The following is a 17,943-nucleotide window of genomic DNA, read 5'->3' as shown; positions in this document are numbered from 1 at the left end:
ATGAATGAATAAATAAATTATTTATTTACATGTTGCTACATATAACTTTTTTAATTTTTAAAATTACTAGGTACATAAATGTAAAATTTTAAAAAGGTTAATATGTAGCAAAATCTAAATAAATAGTTAAATTAAAAAGGTTAAAATGTAGCAAAATCTAAATGAATAAATTAATGCAACAATTTAAAATCTAGCAATAAATAAAATAAAGTTAAAATGTAGCAAATGTAAACAAATAAATATTAATTTATAAATTAGGTGTGACTTCAGTTTACAAATATGTTTCGGGGCCACTATGTGTGTCTAATATTCTCACAGAAGCATATTGCACATTTGCTGTTGTAGCAGCAGTGTAAATGAGAAGTTCGTCAGAACAAGAGGATAACGGTAATTAACTCACAGGTACGTGCAGAACGGTCTTCGACTCATCTTTGATCATCCGGTTGCCATCCAGCGGGATGTGATCGATCTTGCCACTTTGGGCGAATAAGAGGTTTGCTCCAGGAGTCAGAGGACTGATGTCAGATCGGGGGGTGGGGCCAATGAGGGGCGGAGCCACATTGTGATCAATACCTACGAAAAGAGGGAAAAATGTCCAATTAAAATAAAAAATAATTTAAAATTTCCAAATAAAAAACCTTAATAATACAACAATATTCAGACCTTTTTGTGTGACTTATGTGCAAAACGTGAAAATTTTCACTTATGTGCGAAACCAAACCTTATATAAACCTTAATAGTTCTCACACATTACAAAAAAATAAAAATAAATATGAAAACATTTTATAAACAGTATTGCAACACATTTTAAAAATAAAAAAAGTGGAAAAGCACATAATCTCTGTAATCTAAATAAATCAAAATCTAAATAAATAAATGTAAAAAATTAAAAAGTTAAAATGTAGAAAAATATAAATGACTGAGTAAATAAATTAATCATTTAAAAAAAATTAAAAATGGTAAAATGTAGCAAAATCTAAATGAATGTAAAAATTAAAAAAGGTTAAAATGTAGCAAAATAAAATGAATGAATGAATGAATGAATTCATTATTTATTTAGATTTTGCTACATTTTAATCTTTTTTAAAATTAATTACATAAATGTAAAAATTAAAAAAGGTTCATATGCAGCAAAAACTAAATAAATAGTTAAAAATGAAAAAGATTAAAATGTAGATACAAATCTAAATAAATAAATGCTAAAAAATTTAAATGTAGCAATAAATCAATTATTATAAAAATAAAAGAAGGTTGTAATATTGTAATATAAATACTGTATGCATATTCCACGACACATCAAAGTGTTGAAACTTTGTATACATGTTCATGACTCTAAATGAGAAGAAGCCGCAAAATATCAGAATAAAACTCATAGGTTAATCAGTACTGGCAACTCAAATTGAGCAGCAGCATCATATAAAGGTGTTGTATGTAATGGGGCCGGTCTGTGCTCTTACACATGGGTCTGCTGCCCGGCTCGGTTCTGGATCCGAGGACCTCCTGTCCGGACGAGTCGACGCACCAGCACTGACCGATGCTGGCGTGACACTGCAGGGGTTCGTAAGCGCCGTAAGCGTCACAGCTGGGCACGTACTGACCGACGGCCGGACGCGGACGGAAGAAGAAGTATCCGCCCGACGAAGACGAGGACGCCTGGGCTGCTTCTCTGTGACGCTCACACGCCGTCAGCTCTCCATCTGCAACAAACACACCGTCAGATGATCAACAATCTGTCATTTTAGTGCTCTTTTGCAATAAAGAGTGGCATATAGTCTCCCTAGACTATATAAACAACAATGCAACAATGCAGTTAGTCCACGGTTCAATACGTACCACGGTTTTCGGTTCGGTTCTGATAGCTTGGCACATCAGTGTTTTTTTGCAACAAATTAACAACAAAAAACTCCTGTAAACCTCTGTACACTGGAAAAAGCATGGATTTTTATGTCTGCTTAATATTTATTTTGAGAGAGGTATATTTTCCAGATTTTTACCCAAAATAGGATGGAATGTGTGTTTCATTCATTCTGGACGCCAAAATCTAAATAAATAAATGTAAAAATTCAAAAAGGTTAAAATGTAGCAAAATATAAATAAATAAATAAATAAATAAATTTAAAAAAGGTTAAAATGTTGAAAAATCTAAATGGATAAATAAATAAGTTAATTCATTAATAATTTAAAAAGGTTCAAATGTAGCATAATATAAATTAATTAATCAATTTAGAAAGTGTTCAAATGTAGCAAAATATAAATAAATAAATAAATTGATTAATTAAAAATTTTAAAAAGGTTAAAATGTTGCAAAATCTAAATGAATAAATAAACAAGTAATTCATTAATAATTTTAAAAGGTTAGAATGTAGCATAATATAAATAAATTAATAAGTACATTTAGAAAGTGTAAAATGTAAATGACTGAATAAATAAATTAATAAATAATTAATTACAAAATGAAAAAGGGTAAAATGTAGCAAAATCTAAATGAATTAAAAAATTAAAAAAGGTTAAAATGTAGCAAAATAAAATGCTTGAATTAATAAATAAATTATTAATAATAATCCCTAATATAGTCACTTCAAGACCTCAAAACCAGAGTATTTACTGAATCTAAACACACAGAGATGGTCACTCTGTTTTTCACAGTTAAAGACAATATATTCACATTCACATGATGAAACGATCTCTGTTCTGTCTGAGAGCCGGTGGTTTCTGTGTGTCTGGTTTTTGGGTCCCGGGGCCCTTCAGAAGTGGATCTGGTGAGATTGTGGTGACATCTGCTGTAGATGATCTATGTGACCATTCCTCCATTCAGCCGCACAACACTCATGAAATTTATATTTATATATTCTGCACGAAGAACATGAAGTCTAGTTTTAGGATCGGTTTTGCATTGTGATGACAATCTTATTGACTATAATTTATAATAATAGTATAGTTCCCTTTTAAATTTTCTTTATTGTAATGTAAAAAACATGCAATTGTAAGTACACATCACAGCAGCATTTGTTGTACTCAATTTAATTAATGCTGAATTATTTTACTTTTGTTTTATTTTATAAGTCTTAAAAATCCTAGAAATTCCCTAAAAAGTTAAATAAAATTAAATAAATAAATAAATAACATTTTAATAAATGTTTTTGGTCTTGATGTGATTCATTTTATTTAATTTTTATTATTAGAAATTTTATTTATTAGTTTTATGTATTAATTTTTTAGCAATTTTTTATATTTATTTTAATTTTAAAAATATCATTGCATTTGGTGACATTCACAGAGAACATTATTCTGAAGTGTAAAAAAAAAAAAAAAAATGTTAAAGCTTTTAAGCTTTTAAAAGTTTGTGTATAAGGCTCAAAGACCTGGCCTACATTATTTCCACAGCAGCATTTGTTGTGCTAAATTTAATTCATGCAGAATTAATTTAATTTAATTTAATCATTGTATCTTGACAGAATTATTTTAATTACAATATTATATAAATATATATAATATAAAATCCTAAAAAGGCCCTAAAAAATAAAGAAAGAAGGAAACAAACAAACAAACAAACTTTAAAATCAATATGAAATCCAAATGGACTCTATTTACAATCTGAATATATGTTATTATTATTATTATTAATGAATAATTAATTTTAATTGATATGTTATATATATATTTTTTAATATTTATATAAATATTTTAATTGTAAATAAAATAATTATTGTATCTAGTGACATTAACCAGAGAACATTATTCTGAAGTAAAAAAAAAAAATTATTTCCATTATTATAAATTATTTCCACAGCAGCATTTGTTGTACTAAATTTAATTCATGCATAATTATTGTCATTTTAATTTTGTTTTATTTAAATAATTTTAATCATTGTATCTGGACAAGATGATTTTCAATACAGTATTATAATCCTAAAAATCCTGAAAAAAGGCCCTAATAAAGAAATGAATAAATAAATACTCATATATTTACTGTAAACCATCCAAACACACACATACCTCCACTGAAAGGGCTCATATCATGTGTTTATCTTTTTACTTGTTAGCCAAGCTAATTTATTTTGTGCCAAAAACAGTCAAAGTGTAGTTTTTAATTATTTACTTAGGTGCTACACAAACAGTGCCTGCTTTCACACACTTTGCCACATTTCACTAGTTCTTCTGCTGTTTAGGGATAACAGTATCTGTCTTAGTTCCTCCTCATTAAATCATCGAGAGGACGAGACGTTTCCTAACACAAAGGAAGACAAACAGAAGGACTTGTGACAGATAACGCTTGCATACAGGCCTGAACGCTTGAAGCAAGCGTGAATGTGTCGGGCTGTTATTATCACGGCGTCAGAGACGTGACATCTGCCCTCAAATTAGGAGAAGACGTCACGCTTGTCGAACACACACAGACAGAAACAGACTCACTGAAGTGCTGTGAAATATTCGCTGCAGGGGAAAATGTGCAGAAGCCTCTCACGTCTTTTTAAAAAAAAAAGGAAATTATACATTCTGCGTTAAGAAAATAAAACATATTTTTAGGATCAATAAGATTTTCTATAAGAGTTAATAAGAGTTATTTATTTAAAAAATAGATTTAATAGATATTAAAATCAGTATACAGTATATATATATATATATATATATATATTAGAATCTATATCATCTGATATTTATTAATTTTTATTTTTATATATATATATTTGTAATATTTAATAGTGCTGTCAAACTATTAATCGCATCCAAAATAAAAGTTTTTGTTTACATTATATATGTATGTGTATATTTATTATGTATATATAAATACACACACATACAGAATATGTTTTGAAAATATTTACGTTTATACATTTATATATTCATATACTTATATTTTATATTATATATATATATAAACATTTAATATATAAACATAACATAATTTTCTTAAATATATACATGCATGTGTTTGTATTTATATATACATAATAAATATACACAGTACACACATACATTATGTAAACAAAAACATTTATTTTGGATGCGGTTAATACTGAAAATACTGTTTTCAATATTGATAATAATCAGAAATGTTTGTTGAGCAGCAAATCAGCATATCAGAATGATTTCTGAAGATCATGTGACACTGAAGACAGCAGTAATGATGCTGAAAATACAGCTGCGCATCACAGAAATAAATTACAGTTTAACAGATATTCACATAGAGAACAGTTATGTTAAATAGCAATAATATTTCACAATTTTACAGTATTTTTGATTAATTAACTGTATTTTTATATGAATTTTTGTGGTTATATATAACCTGCACATGGTTTTAAGAGTCATCTGACATTCATCTATTTTTTTTTTATCATAAGTGAGCAGGTGAATATTACATAGCTGTCAGTGTGAAGGTGCTGTGAGCTCTGATGTTGCTCCAGATGATCAGTACAGTATATAAAACACAAGCAGAACAAAGAACAGAGACTGCAGACACATTCCTGGCCGCCTCTCGAGAGGCGTGTTGAGACTGAACGCTGCTCTATATGAGAACCATATGATAATGTAAACCAGGCCGAGCAAAGCCCCCGGAGGAGGAGGAAGGAAAACACTCAAGACAAATTACAATGAGTGCTTCTTATCTGACCATCGCCAATAAACAGACGCTTTCACGGCCATGAGAAAAGTGTGGGAGAGAGAGGCACTGAACGACACAAATGAAGAAACAGCATCCTGGCGCCCCTTATGTACTTTAAAGTCAACATTAAATCCAAATGGACTTCATTTACTATTTAAATATGTGACCCTGGAACACAAAACCAGTCATAATGTTCCAGTTTACATCTGAAAGTTGAATAAATCAGCTTTCCATTGATGTATGGTTTGTTGGACAATATTTGGCTGAGATACAACTATTTGAAAATCTGGAATCTGAGGGTGCAAAAAAATCTAAATATTGAGAAAATCACCTTTAAAGTTGTTCAAATGAAGTTCTTAGCAATGCATATTACTAATCAAAAATTAAGTTTTGATATATTTATGGTAGAACATTTACAAAATATCTTCATGGAACATGATCTTTACTTAATATCCTAATGATTTTTGGCATAAAAGAAAAATGTATAATTTTGACCCATACAATGTATTGTTGGCTATTGCTACAAATATACCCCAGCGACTTAAGACTGGTTTTGTGCTCCAGGGTCACATATGTGTTTGGTCTTACTGTGAATGATTCATTTATTTTTAATAAAATTGGTATTAATAAAAAAAGTATACATTTTAAAAATATAAATAAAAATGTTTATACTTATTTTAATGAAACTAATCATAGTATCTTGTGGACTTTCATCAGTGCATGTTATTCTGAAGAAAAATATACTTATTTTCATCAGTTATTTTTGAGATACTATTATAGTTTTTGTTAATATTCAGAATCAGATTATATATATATATATATATATATATATATATATATTCTATGTTTATTTAACTTTAATTACATTTTTAGTAATTTGTTGTGTTTTTTGTTGTTGACATTTTCATTATTATTATCATATTTTAATATGTTTATATTAAGTTTTAGGTTTTAGTTTATGAGTAAAATATATTTTTATTTTTGTAAGTTTTAATAGTTAATAGTTTAATAATAATAATAATATATGTTTAAAGATATATATATATATATATATATATATATATATATATATATATATGAATTATTCTATTTATAATTTTATTTTTAAGACAGTAATACAATCTTAAAAATTCATAAAAGGCCCTGAAAAAGTAATCAAACAAAAAACTTTAAAATCAGCATGAAATCCAAATGGACTCATTATTATCTTTATTACTTTATTATCTTAATATATTAAGATGTATGTTTATGTGTTATTGTGAATGATTCGTTTTCATTAATTTTCTATTATTTATTAGTATAATGTTTTATTAATGTTTTTATTTTATTTAGTATTTTATCATTTTATCATCATATATATATATATATATATATATATATATATATATATATATATATATATATATATATTCAATTTTATACTTTCTGTTTTCATTTAAATTTTGGTTAGTTTTCCTTATTTTTATCAGCTTTTTATTTATTTTTTTTAGTTTTAGTTTATTTAGTTTGAGTTATTTTATTACTAAATCTTGCTGAAACAAAATAAGTTTAAGTTTCTAATATATTTCATTTTATTTTATTTTATTTCAGTTCATGTTTATTTTATTTGAAGTAATGAAAAAGTTTTTTTTTTTTTATGTTTGAATTATACTTAACATTATAATAACCCTGGTTTTCATACAAGACTCACAGAAGTTAAAAAAGTAATTTCACACTGACTTTAAAGCGTCATACAAGCGTCACACTACACCTACCGGATCCAGGTGTGCAGCTGAAGCCATCGCCGTGGAAACCAGACCGGCACTGACAGGTGAAGGAGCCCTGTGTGTTGTAGCAGATGGCGTCGCTATGGCAACGGCCCGGCTGGCAGTCATCGATATCTGCGTGAGAAAATCACATCAGTTTTACACGCGCAAACAGATCTATATGTACAGGTGTTGACTCATCAGAATCAGCTCTATATGAAGGAATGCACATCTGCTGCGTGTTATTAATGAAGTATGTCCACCCTGCAGCGAACCGCTCTCCCACAGCCAGCCCTTCCTTACAGCTGGAGTGATAAATAACGCACACAGCTGTGCCGAGCATTTCCTGTCCAGATCACAGCACTTCCTGTCTCCAGGGGCCCCGCTGTCTGCTGAGAGACTCACATTACCGCTGTGAGACTGAGACAAAACCTACAGACGCTGAATAGCCACACTGTCTGTTAAGAGCTGAGTTACAGCAGAGTTTGAATTCATCTCATATTCCATGAAGTTTGCTTCACTAAGTTTGCATGTTGTTTCTGTTTATTGCTGTGAAGCTGCTTTGAAAACAGTCTGTATTGTATAAAGCGCTATAGAAATAAAGGTTTTTCCGTCTAAACCAGAATAGAGGACCATATATGACTGATCTGAAATCATTTAAAATAAGACTAAACAAGCTTTTAAATAATCTAAAACAAATCCAAATCAACATTTCTTATTTTTAATTCAATCCAAAACAACTGTTTTTGTCTCTAAAGAACGAGGATTGGAAAACCTGGATATATGAGGAAAAATCATTTTAAAATTGTGATTTCTAGACTTCATAGAATCATATAAATGAATCAAAAGAAAATGTATGATGAACACATATTTACTAGTTATTGCAAAAAACAAAAAAAACACTCAAATTTAAACTAAAATTAAACTTTACCTAAAATTAAAGTGAAAAGGAAATTATATAAATAAAAAGTAATAGATAAAAACTAATAAAAATAAAAACTAATAAATAAAAATTAATATTATATATATATATATATATATATATATATATATAAATTCAGTTTTCATTTCAGTGAAAACAGAAAATATAGAAATAAAAACTAATATATAAAAATGTATAAAAATATATAAATGTTTAAAAAATTAAAAAATATAAAAAATTACCAAAAACCCAACAAAATTACTAAATCTTTAACTAAAATTAAAGTGAAAGTAGAAAATGTATAAAATAAAAACAAATTCATAAAAACTATATAGACATATTTAAAAAACAAAAATGAATAAAAATGAAAAAAACAAAAACAAAATTGCTATAACTAAAACTAAACAGAAAATATAAAAAATTAAAATTAATAAAAACTTCATAGACATTTAAAAAACAAAAATTAATAATATGACAAAAACACACAACAAAATTACAAAAACTTGAACTAAAATTAAAATAAGAAAATATAAAATAAAAACCTATAAATGAAAACTAATAAAAAACTATCCAGACATTTTTTTAATAATTAATAAAAATGACAAAAACAAAACAAAATTACTAAAACTTTAACTAAAATTAAAGTGAAAACAGAAAATATAAAAGTAAAATCCAATTCAAAATATAAACCAAAACTATAACCGTATATCAATGAAACTAAAATAACACTGCTGTGAATTAGGTCTTTAAAGGGGTCATATGATGCTTTTTTAAAGATCAATATTTTGTGTATTTGGTGTAACAGAATATGTTGACATGCTTTAATGTTCAAAAAACACATTCTTTTTCAAATACTGTACATTATTGTAGTTCCTCTATGCCTCTAATTATTATTACTCTCAAACGCGTAATTTTCTACAAAGCCCCTCCTTCCAACAAGCGCAGTCTGCTCTGATTGGCCAACTAACCCAGTGCATTGTGATTGGCCGAACACCACAAGCACGTTTCGGAAATCTAACGCCCCTTTCCATAATTGCAAGCTTCAGCTTTCAAGTTAGTTTTACCATCAGTTCAAGCCTGAAAGGGGAACAGAGTCATGTGAAAAACACAGTGATGATGCTCGTATGTATCTGCACACAAGCCGCGATTAAGACGATTTCTGACGGGCTGTAAACTCCGCTGTCATGTGACCCTGTTCCCCTCACACACACACACACACACGACGCGTTACGCGCAAAACTCCGCATTTGAACAGTCAATAGCAAATACTTAAACTAATAACAAAACATACTTACAGTCGCTGATTCAGAAGTGCCAGATTGTCAGAGCAAAGTCAGAATTGACCCTTTTTTTAATTTATTTTTTTAGAAATAGCCTTCGTGCACAGCCAGCCTTGTACTCTCCTAGGTTCACGAAACTGTCTTCTATAAAATGCGTTGCACAAATTCAAACATTTGGGTTGTGCTGTTCTGTTCAAATAAAGTGCTTTTGCTTTCACATAGAAACACACAGCGTCTTTGTGTGAAAATTTGGGCGGCATCATGCAAAAATATTTCCACATCGTGATGTAGACATGAGGGGGCGTGTTTTAACGAGGGGGGCGTGGACGAGTGCAACAGGTTACAGATTACAAGTTACCCTATCTAAAATGTAATAGTGTAACTATTCCAATTACTTTATTAAAGTAATGTAACTGATTACATTTGTTTACGTTTTGATTACTTTTCTAAAATTCATGTTTATCATGTAAAGCAGGCAGGGTTAACTTTACAGTAGAACTCAACACTAATTACTATCAGACTTTCAGAATCCTTCTTCACTTGAATTAAGATTATAATAATTTAATTTTAAAGCGCAGCCACCACAGAATCAGACTTTAGCAGCAAATGATTACTTTGAGATCATTTTGAGGTTAAAACCATAACAAGAAATAGTTTAGCAGCTACGAAAGTTTTTGAAATCAAATCTAGCATAACTATGACAGTGGCATCTAACAATAGCTTGGAGGAAACAGTTAATCTTAAAAATTAAAGCATATGCATAAACCCAAACAGGAAATAAAGCCGTTATCAAATGAGCATTTGTCCTATTCTGTGTCCTAAACTCCTGAAACATGGTCTCATGTTTTACAGCAATCACTGCAATTTATGAAAGAAATCAATTAAATCTGTAGCTGTGTGAAAAAATGTAACCCCCTTTGTAATCTTTGACATTTACATAAGTAACTGTAATTTAATTTCTAGTGCTGTCAAACGATTAATCGCGATTAATCGCATCCAAAATAAAAGTTTTTGTTTACATGATATATGAGTGTGTACTGTGTATATTTATTATGTATATATAAACACACACACATATATTATGTAAACAAAAACTTTTATTTTGGATGCGATTAATCGCGATTAATCATTTGACAGCACTATTAATTACACATTTTTTCTCAGTAACTGTAACTGATTACAGTTACATTTATTCTGTAATTAAATTATATAATTTAGTAGCATGTAACTAGATTGTGGCTACATGTAACACTAAATTGCATAATGTGGTTACGGCTAGTAACCCATCTATGGCTAGTAGTAGTGTTACTCCCCAACTCTGCTACTAGTAGCCATATAGCCATTTTCCTGTGTATTTTCCGCTCAGCGGTGAGTGAATGTTACCCTGACAGATTCGTCCGTCTCCAGAGAAACCCGGTAGACACGAGCAGACATAAGACGAGTCTCTTGTGTAGATGCATCGAGCGCGTTCGGGAGCGTCGCAGTCGTGCGTTCCTCTCTGACAGTGATCCACGGGACGCTCCGTCTCTGCACGGGACACACACACAACAGGGCTGTCACAATGGCTGAAAAACTACACATAAAACTGCACATAAATATTATCAATATTCGAATTATATTCAAATTTAAAGGGGTCATCGGATGCCAGTTTTCTTAGGGTCTTTATGAAAAGTCTATAACATACTTTGGTTAAAATTGCTAAAATGGTAGTGTAAAACAATAAATATTATCAATATTCAAATTATATTAGAATTTAAAAGGCATAATTTCAGTTAGGGGGGAAAACGCTTTTTTGGCTTCTCTCCTGAGGCCACAAGAGGGCGCATCGAGCAAAATACTACTAATGCACGTTTATTAAAGCAATAAAATAACACGACTATCTGTGAAAAAGTGCATAGTGTTTATTTGCTTAAACAATTATAAACAAAACAGCATCATGTATGCATAGTTTAACACAAAGTGATGAAAGCCAATAGCTATGTTTCCATCCAAAGATTCAAATTTAACTTATGCGCAAAACTGGAATATCGCATAAAACATTTGCGAATAAAGCACCGTTTCCATCCAACGAGTCAAAGAGAACAAAAAAGTCACGTCCTGATAAACTGGCACTAAATATCACTAAGAAAACTAGGAGAAGCCACTGAATATAATAATTTTCATGACTGATAAATTACGAAACACAATAAATGCTGTCATTGCTTTCGGAGGCGGATGCTGCTGTTTGGGAATGCAATCGTGTAAGACATTTATACAGAAATACTTTGACGACAGACTTTGCTCAGAACGACCATAACGACATATACATGCTGTGAACGAGATCGGTCCGCAAGCTGGTAAAGTCACATGACTTTTTCAATGCGCATGGAGGAATTTATTTGGTAAATATGTTTCCATCGTAGTTTATGCACATTTTTTGTTATCGGATAAAAAGTTTATCCTACTCAAATGTGTGCATAAGTTTTTTTGTGCTTTTTTAGAATTTATGCGTATATTGGTGTTTCCATCCAGCGTTTTTTTATTTTATTTTATTTTTTTATGCAATATTCCAGTCGCATCTCATGCGCCACTGATAACGCTGCCTGACGAACATCTAAAATTCTAATGCAGTGTTTTTGCATTCAAATTATTTTAAATTCGACGAATATTTGAAATTAAAATTTTTATTTGACAGCCCTTAAAGGGACAGTTCACCCAAAAATGAAAATTGTGTCATTAATTACTCACCCTCATGTCGTTCCAAACCCGTAAGACCTTCGTTCATCTTCGGAACACAAATTAAGATATTTCTGATGAAATCCGAGAGCTCTCTGACCCTCCCATAGACAGCAATGATATTACCATGATCAACGCACAGAAACGTAGCAAGAACATCGTTAAATTAATCCATCTGACATCAGCGGTTCAACCGTAATTTACATACTTTTTGCGTGTGAAGAAAACAATAATAACATAATTTATTCAACAATTCTTCTCTTATTCAAGAATTGTTGAATAAATTATTTTATTTTTGTTTTCTTTGCGCACAAAAAGTATTCTCGTAACTTCATAAAAAATGAACCGCTGATGTCACATGGACTATTTTAATGATGTTCTTGCTACGTTTCTGTGCGTTGATTGTTGTAATATCATTGCTGTCTATGGAGGGTCAGAGAGCTCTCGGATTTCATCAGAAATATCTTAATTTGTGTTCCGAAGATGAACGAAGGTCTTACGGGTTTGGAACGATATGAGGGTGAGTAATTAATGACAGAGTTTTCATTTTTGGGTGAACTAACCCTTTAATCACAGCGAACTCAAACCCGGTTCAGAAGTGGTTCGGTCTCTTACCGACACACGTCCGTCCGTCGCCGGCGAACTGAAACCCATCCAGACATTCACAGCGGAAAGATCCGGGCTGGTTGTTGCAGATGCTGTACGGACCGCAGATCTGAGGGCTTTCTGAACACTCATCAACATCTGAGAAACCAGGAGAGAAATTTATATATTAACACAGGCAAGAGCTCAATATAGGCTTTTATTTAGATTTTTTTTTTTTTTTATGGAAATATGGAAATACTCAGGGAAGGAGGACAATGCTGAAATCTGCAAAAAACATAAAGGCAGTACAAGAAATACTACTATGATGTACAAATACTTCACAATTTATAGCATACATTATTTATTTTTCATAATCTTTATTTTAATTTTATTTGACTTTGTTTAATTCCATTCTTACATTTTACAGTTTTATTTGAAACTATTTTAATGTTGTTTTCATTACTTAATAATTGAAATTTTGTTTCAATTGCTTGTTTAGGAAAGAAAGAAAGAAAGAAAGAAAGAAAGAAAGAAAGAAAGAAAGAAAGAAAGAAAGAAAATGAATGAATGAATTCTAATTTCTAGTTTTAATATTTTTTTATAGACTGAATTTTTATTTCATTCTAATAATTCTGTTTTTGTGAGACCTATTAATAAATAATACTAATACTACTAATAACAGACATATTTAAAGAATGACAAAAAGCACAACAAAATTACTACTACTTTAACTAAAATCAAATTGAAAACAGAAAATACAAAAATTAAATACTAATAAAAATTAAAAGAAAATTTAATAAATAAATAAACAATTAAATAAATATAGATAAACTATATAGACGTTCAAAAAATTATAATAAAAAATGACAAAAAGCACGACAAAATTACTACAACTTCAACTAAAATTAAAGTGAAAACAGAAATTAAATACTAATATATTTAGAAAATTATAAAAACAATATAAACAATTTTAAAATAATAATAATAATGGCAAAAACACATAAAACTTATTTACCAAAACTTTAACTAAAATAATATTATTAAATGTTCATTGCGTTCGATCATTCAGGGTCTTTGAGATGAATCGTTTAATAGAAAAAGCAGCAATAATACACTTCTGTTTCTGTGCATATGCACTGATATAAGTGTCAGTTTCAACATGACAAGCAGTTATTAACAATGACAAGATCCTGATCTTCTCTAAAAAGGGGGACAAATTGTGGACCAAATCATGCAGAAAGTCCAAGAGCTAAAAAGTGTTTTCTTTACCCTAAATCCCAAAGAGATGAAACATCCCATGAATTAAACACTGTATATACAGTCACGATTCTCTTCCGCTGCGTGTTTGCATTGGATCATCGACCCGTCCGTGAACCGGGAGGTCAAATTAAATTAGAACTACAACCAGTGAACAGCTCGATTTATCGGCGCTGAGATGAACGAGCTCGATGCAGATGTTTGAACACAAACACAGACACAAAATATAAACATCATAATCTGTGCACGAGGATTGTTACCGTAACAAACCCGTCCGTCGCCGGTGAACCCAGCAGCGCATTCGCAGCTGAACTCTTTTCCCCGAGCGGGACGGCAGACGGCGTTCGTGTCGCACCCGTGTCTCCCGGTGAAACAGGGATTCTGCTCCGGGATCCCACCTAAAAAACACCAGAGTCTGCGTTCACTTCCAGGAAACCAAATCAAAACATAACGCACATAAATATAAAACCACATCAAAAGCTGAGAGTCGAAGCACCATCTTTCACTCTCTCCTGAAACATAAAACACTCTTTCATTTATCCATAAACACGGACCAATCAAAGAAGCCACAAAAATACAGCGACACTTTATTTTAAGGCGTCCTTGTTACATGCTACATGTACTTACTATTATAATAACAACAATAAATTATGCATAATTACATGCAAATAACCCTAGCCAAACCCTAACCATATAGTAAGTACATGTATTTAATTAATATTACTCAGTACTTGAATGTATAATTACACTGGAACAAGGACACCTTAAAATAAAATGTAACCAAAAATACTAGTTCCTTTTTAACCCCGTCATTTTCATGCATCAGTTATGCATATCATGCAGTGAAACTCAACAAAACCTCACTGGTTTCATAATCCTCAATATCACCACATAAGAAATGATTAATAATAACCTACAACTACTTTAATATATATATATATATATATATATATACACTACTGGAGAAAATGTTTTTTAAAGACGTCTTTTCTGCTCATCAAGGCTGCATTTATTTGATCAAAATACAGTAAAAAAGTAATATTAAAAATTTAAATTAACAATTTTCTATTTTAATATACTTTAAAATGTAATTGATTTCTGTGATTAAAGCTGTATTTTTAGCATCATTACTCCAGTCTTCAGTGTCACATGATCCTTCAGAAATCATTCTAATATGCTGATTTATGATTTATTTATTGTTGAAAACAGCTGTGCTCCCTAATATTTTTTTGAACCTGTGATACTTTTTTCAGGACTCTTTAATAAATAAAATTTAGAAAGAACAGCATTTTTATTATTTTTTTTATTTTATTTTTTTTTTTATCACTTTAACAGATCCTTGCTGAATAAAAGTATTAATTTCTTTCTAAAAAAAAAAAAGAAAGAATTTAAAATGTACTGATCTCAGATTTTGAACGGTAGTGGATATTGTTACAAAGGATTTCTATTTTCAATAAATGCTGTTCTTTTTAACTTATTTATGAAAGAATCCTGAAAAAGTATCGCAGGTTATAAAAAATTATTAAGTAGCACAACTGTTTAACATTGATAATAAATCAGCATATTAGAATGATTTCTGAAGGATCACGTGACACTGAAGACTGGAGTAATGATGCTGAAAATTCAGCGCTGCATCACAGAAATAAATTATATTTCAAAGTATATTAGAACAGAAAACCGCTGTTTTAAATTGTAATAATAGTTCACAATATTACGGTTTGTTTCCGTATTTTTTAACAAATAAATGCATCCTTGATGAGCATAAGAGACTTCTTTAAAAATCATTCACATTATGATTTTCTGTGAAGCTGCTTTGAAACAATGGGTTTAGTGAAAAACACTATACACTTGATATGGTTAAAAAAATAAAAGCAAATTTGGGCCTGTCAGATCTTAAAACTCAGCAAGATGCTGTCGACAGATCTTAAGCTGGTCTTAATAACCACCAACACGCTGGTTACGGCTCCTGCTGACGGACAGATGTTAGCGCTCTTCTTCAGCTGCGGCTTTAACTCAGAAACACTAACACGACCTTTGACCCAGAACACACAGTCATAAAATCAGCTGGAGACTGAGTTAAATGTTTCTACTGAGATCCCATACATGAACTTAACCAGCAGAGTTAGTAAAGGACAGTCATCGTTCAATTTTTGGGATCAGTAAGATATCTTTTTAAAGAAATTAATACTTTTATTCATCAAGGAAGCATTAAATTGATCAAAGGTGACAGTAAAGAAATTTACAATGTAACAAAAGATATCCTGAAAACTAAAATGTATCAGTTTCCACAAATATATCGTGCAGCACAACTGTTTTCAACATTGATAATAATCAGAAATGTTTCTTGAGCAGCAAATCAGCATATTAGAATGATTTCTGAAGGAAGATAATTAATCAAAATCATAAAAAACATTTAAATAAATTAACATTTAAATAAATAATATGCTTACTAAAAATTAATAAAACTATAAATTTGTAAAATTTAAAATAATTTAGAATTTAAATAACAGCTAAATAAAAACCCATGCAATGTCCAATTAAAATAAATTATTTTAAAGTAATAACAATCAAAATAAAATGCTTACTAAAAATTAATAAAAATATAAATTTGTAAAATTTAATTTAAATAATAGCTAAATAAAAACCAATAAAATGTACAATTAAAGTGAATGATTTTAAAATAATAAAATACTTACAAAAAATAATAATAAAATCATAAATAATAAATAATGGTGTGACACTGAAGACTGCAGTAATGATGCTGAAAATCCAGCTTTGCATCACAGGAATAAATTACAGTTTAACAGATATTCACATAGAAAACAGCTGTTTTAAATTATAATAATATTTCAGATTTTTCACAAATAAATGCAGCCCTGATGAGCAGAGGAGACATTAGGAAATCTTGCCGACCCCAAACACAGTAGTGTATGAGTTATTATCCAACATATATGTGACCCAGGACCACAAAACCAGTCATAAGTGTCAATTTTTCAAAATTGAGATTTATGCATCATCTGAAAGCTGAATAAATAGCTAAGCTTTCCGCAATATTTGGCTGAGATACAACTATTTGAAAATCTGGAATCTGAAAAAATCAAAATATTGACAAAAGTTGTTCAAATGAAGTTCTTAGCAATGCATATTACTAATCAAAAATTAAGTTTTAGTATATTTACGGTACATGTTCCATATCTTCATGGAACATGATCTTCTTAATATCCTAATGATTTTTGGCAAAAAAGAAAAATGGACAATTTTGACCCATACAGTGTATTGTTGGCTATTGCTACAAATATACCTGTGCTGCTTATGACTGCTGTTGTGCTTCCAGGGTCACACATATGACAGAACCCAGTGTTTAGTCGCTCTGTCGTGTGTTTTAGCACTAAGCTGTGAATGTTCACGTGTTTGCTGTAGTTCTAAGGTTTCTTACTGTGGATGGAGCCGATCTTGTTGCTCATGGCGAAGCGGATCAGCTGGTTGCTGGAGTCGTACATGACGAAGATCTGGTCGACACTGAGCTGTTGGCTCGCCGGCGCAGCGCTCAGGACCTCCTCGTGTGGGCAGCTCTGGAACTTGATGCTCTGCGTCCAGACGTAGCTGTGTGTGCGAGCGCTACCGTCCGGCATGCTAACGGTGTAATCCCGCCGCGACGAGGACGTGATCACTGTGAACATCGCAGAGAAGATCGAGGATTGATATAGACAGCATGCTATAGTGGCAGCAACACACTGCAATACTCAAAGAGGGGCTAGAGCTTCCAAATGTTTGTGCCATTAAACCGCACAAGTTTATGTGTTTATGTATGTTTCAGCTTTAGATTAAAAGGTTTTT

The 17,943-nt window shown here is 30.6% G+C and overlaps 1 protein-coding gene across 1 annotated transcript in view; it reads right to left on the bottom strand.

The window, feature by feature from the left end:
* The window catches only part of LOC131549814 (nidogen-1-like), a 41,668-nt gene that overhangs the window by 9,127 nt on the left and 14,598 nt on the right, over positions 1-17,943 (bottom strand). The window contains exons 8-14 of the mRNA XM_058792314.1: positions 17,543-17,776; positions 14,367-14,504; positions 12,880-13,008; positions 10,933-11,076; positions 7,357-7,482; positions 1,458-1,697; positions 401-573 (exon numbers count right to left, since the gene is read on the bottom strand). Of these exons, the coding sequence (XP_058648297.1) occupies positions 401-573; positions 1,458-1,697; positions 7,357-7,482; positions 10,933-11,076; positions 12,880-13,008; positions 14,367-14,504; positions 17,543-17,776 (1,184 nt within the window). The remainder of the gene's footprint in view (positions 1-400; positions 574-1,457; positions 1,698-7,356; positions 7,483-10,932; positions 11,077-12,879; positions 13,009-14,366; positions 14,505-17,542; positions 17,777-17,943) is intronic.

Source organism: Onychostoma macrolepis, chromosome 11 (assembly GCF_012432095.1).
Source record: "Onychostoma macrolepis isolate SWU-2019 chromosome 11, ASM1243209v1, whole genome shotgun sequence".
Lineage (NCBI taxonomy): Eukaryota > Metazoa > Chordata > Actinopteri > Cypriniformes > Cyprinidae > Onychostoma > Onychostoma macrolepis.
Note: the sequence above shows the minus strand (reverse complement) of the source record. Positions and strands in the feature narration are given on the sequence as shown.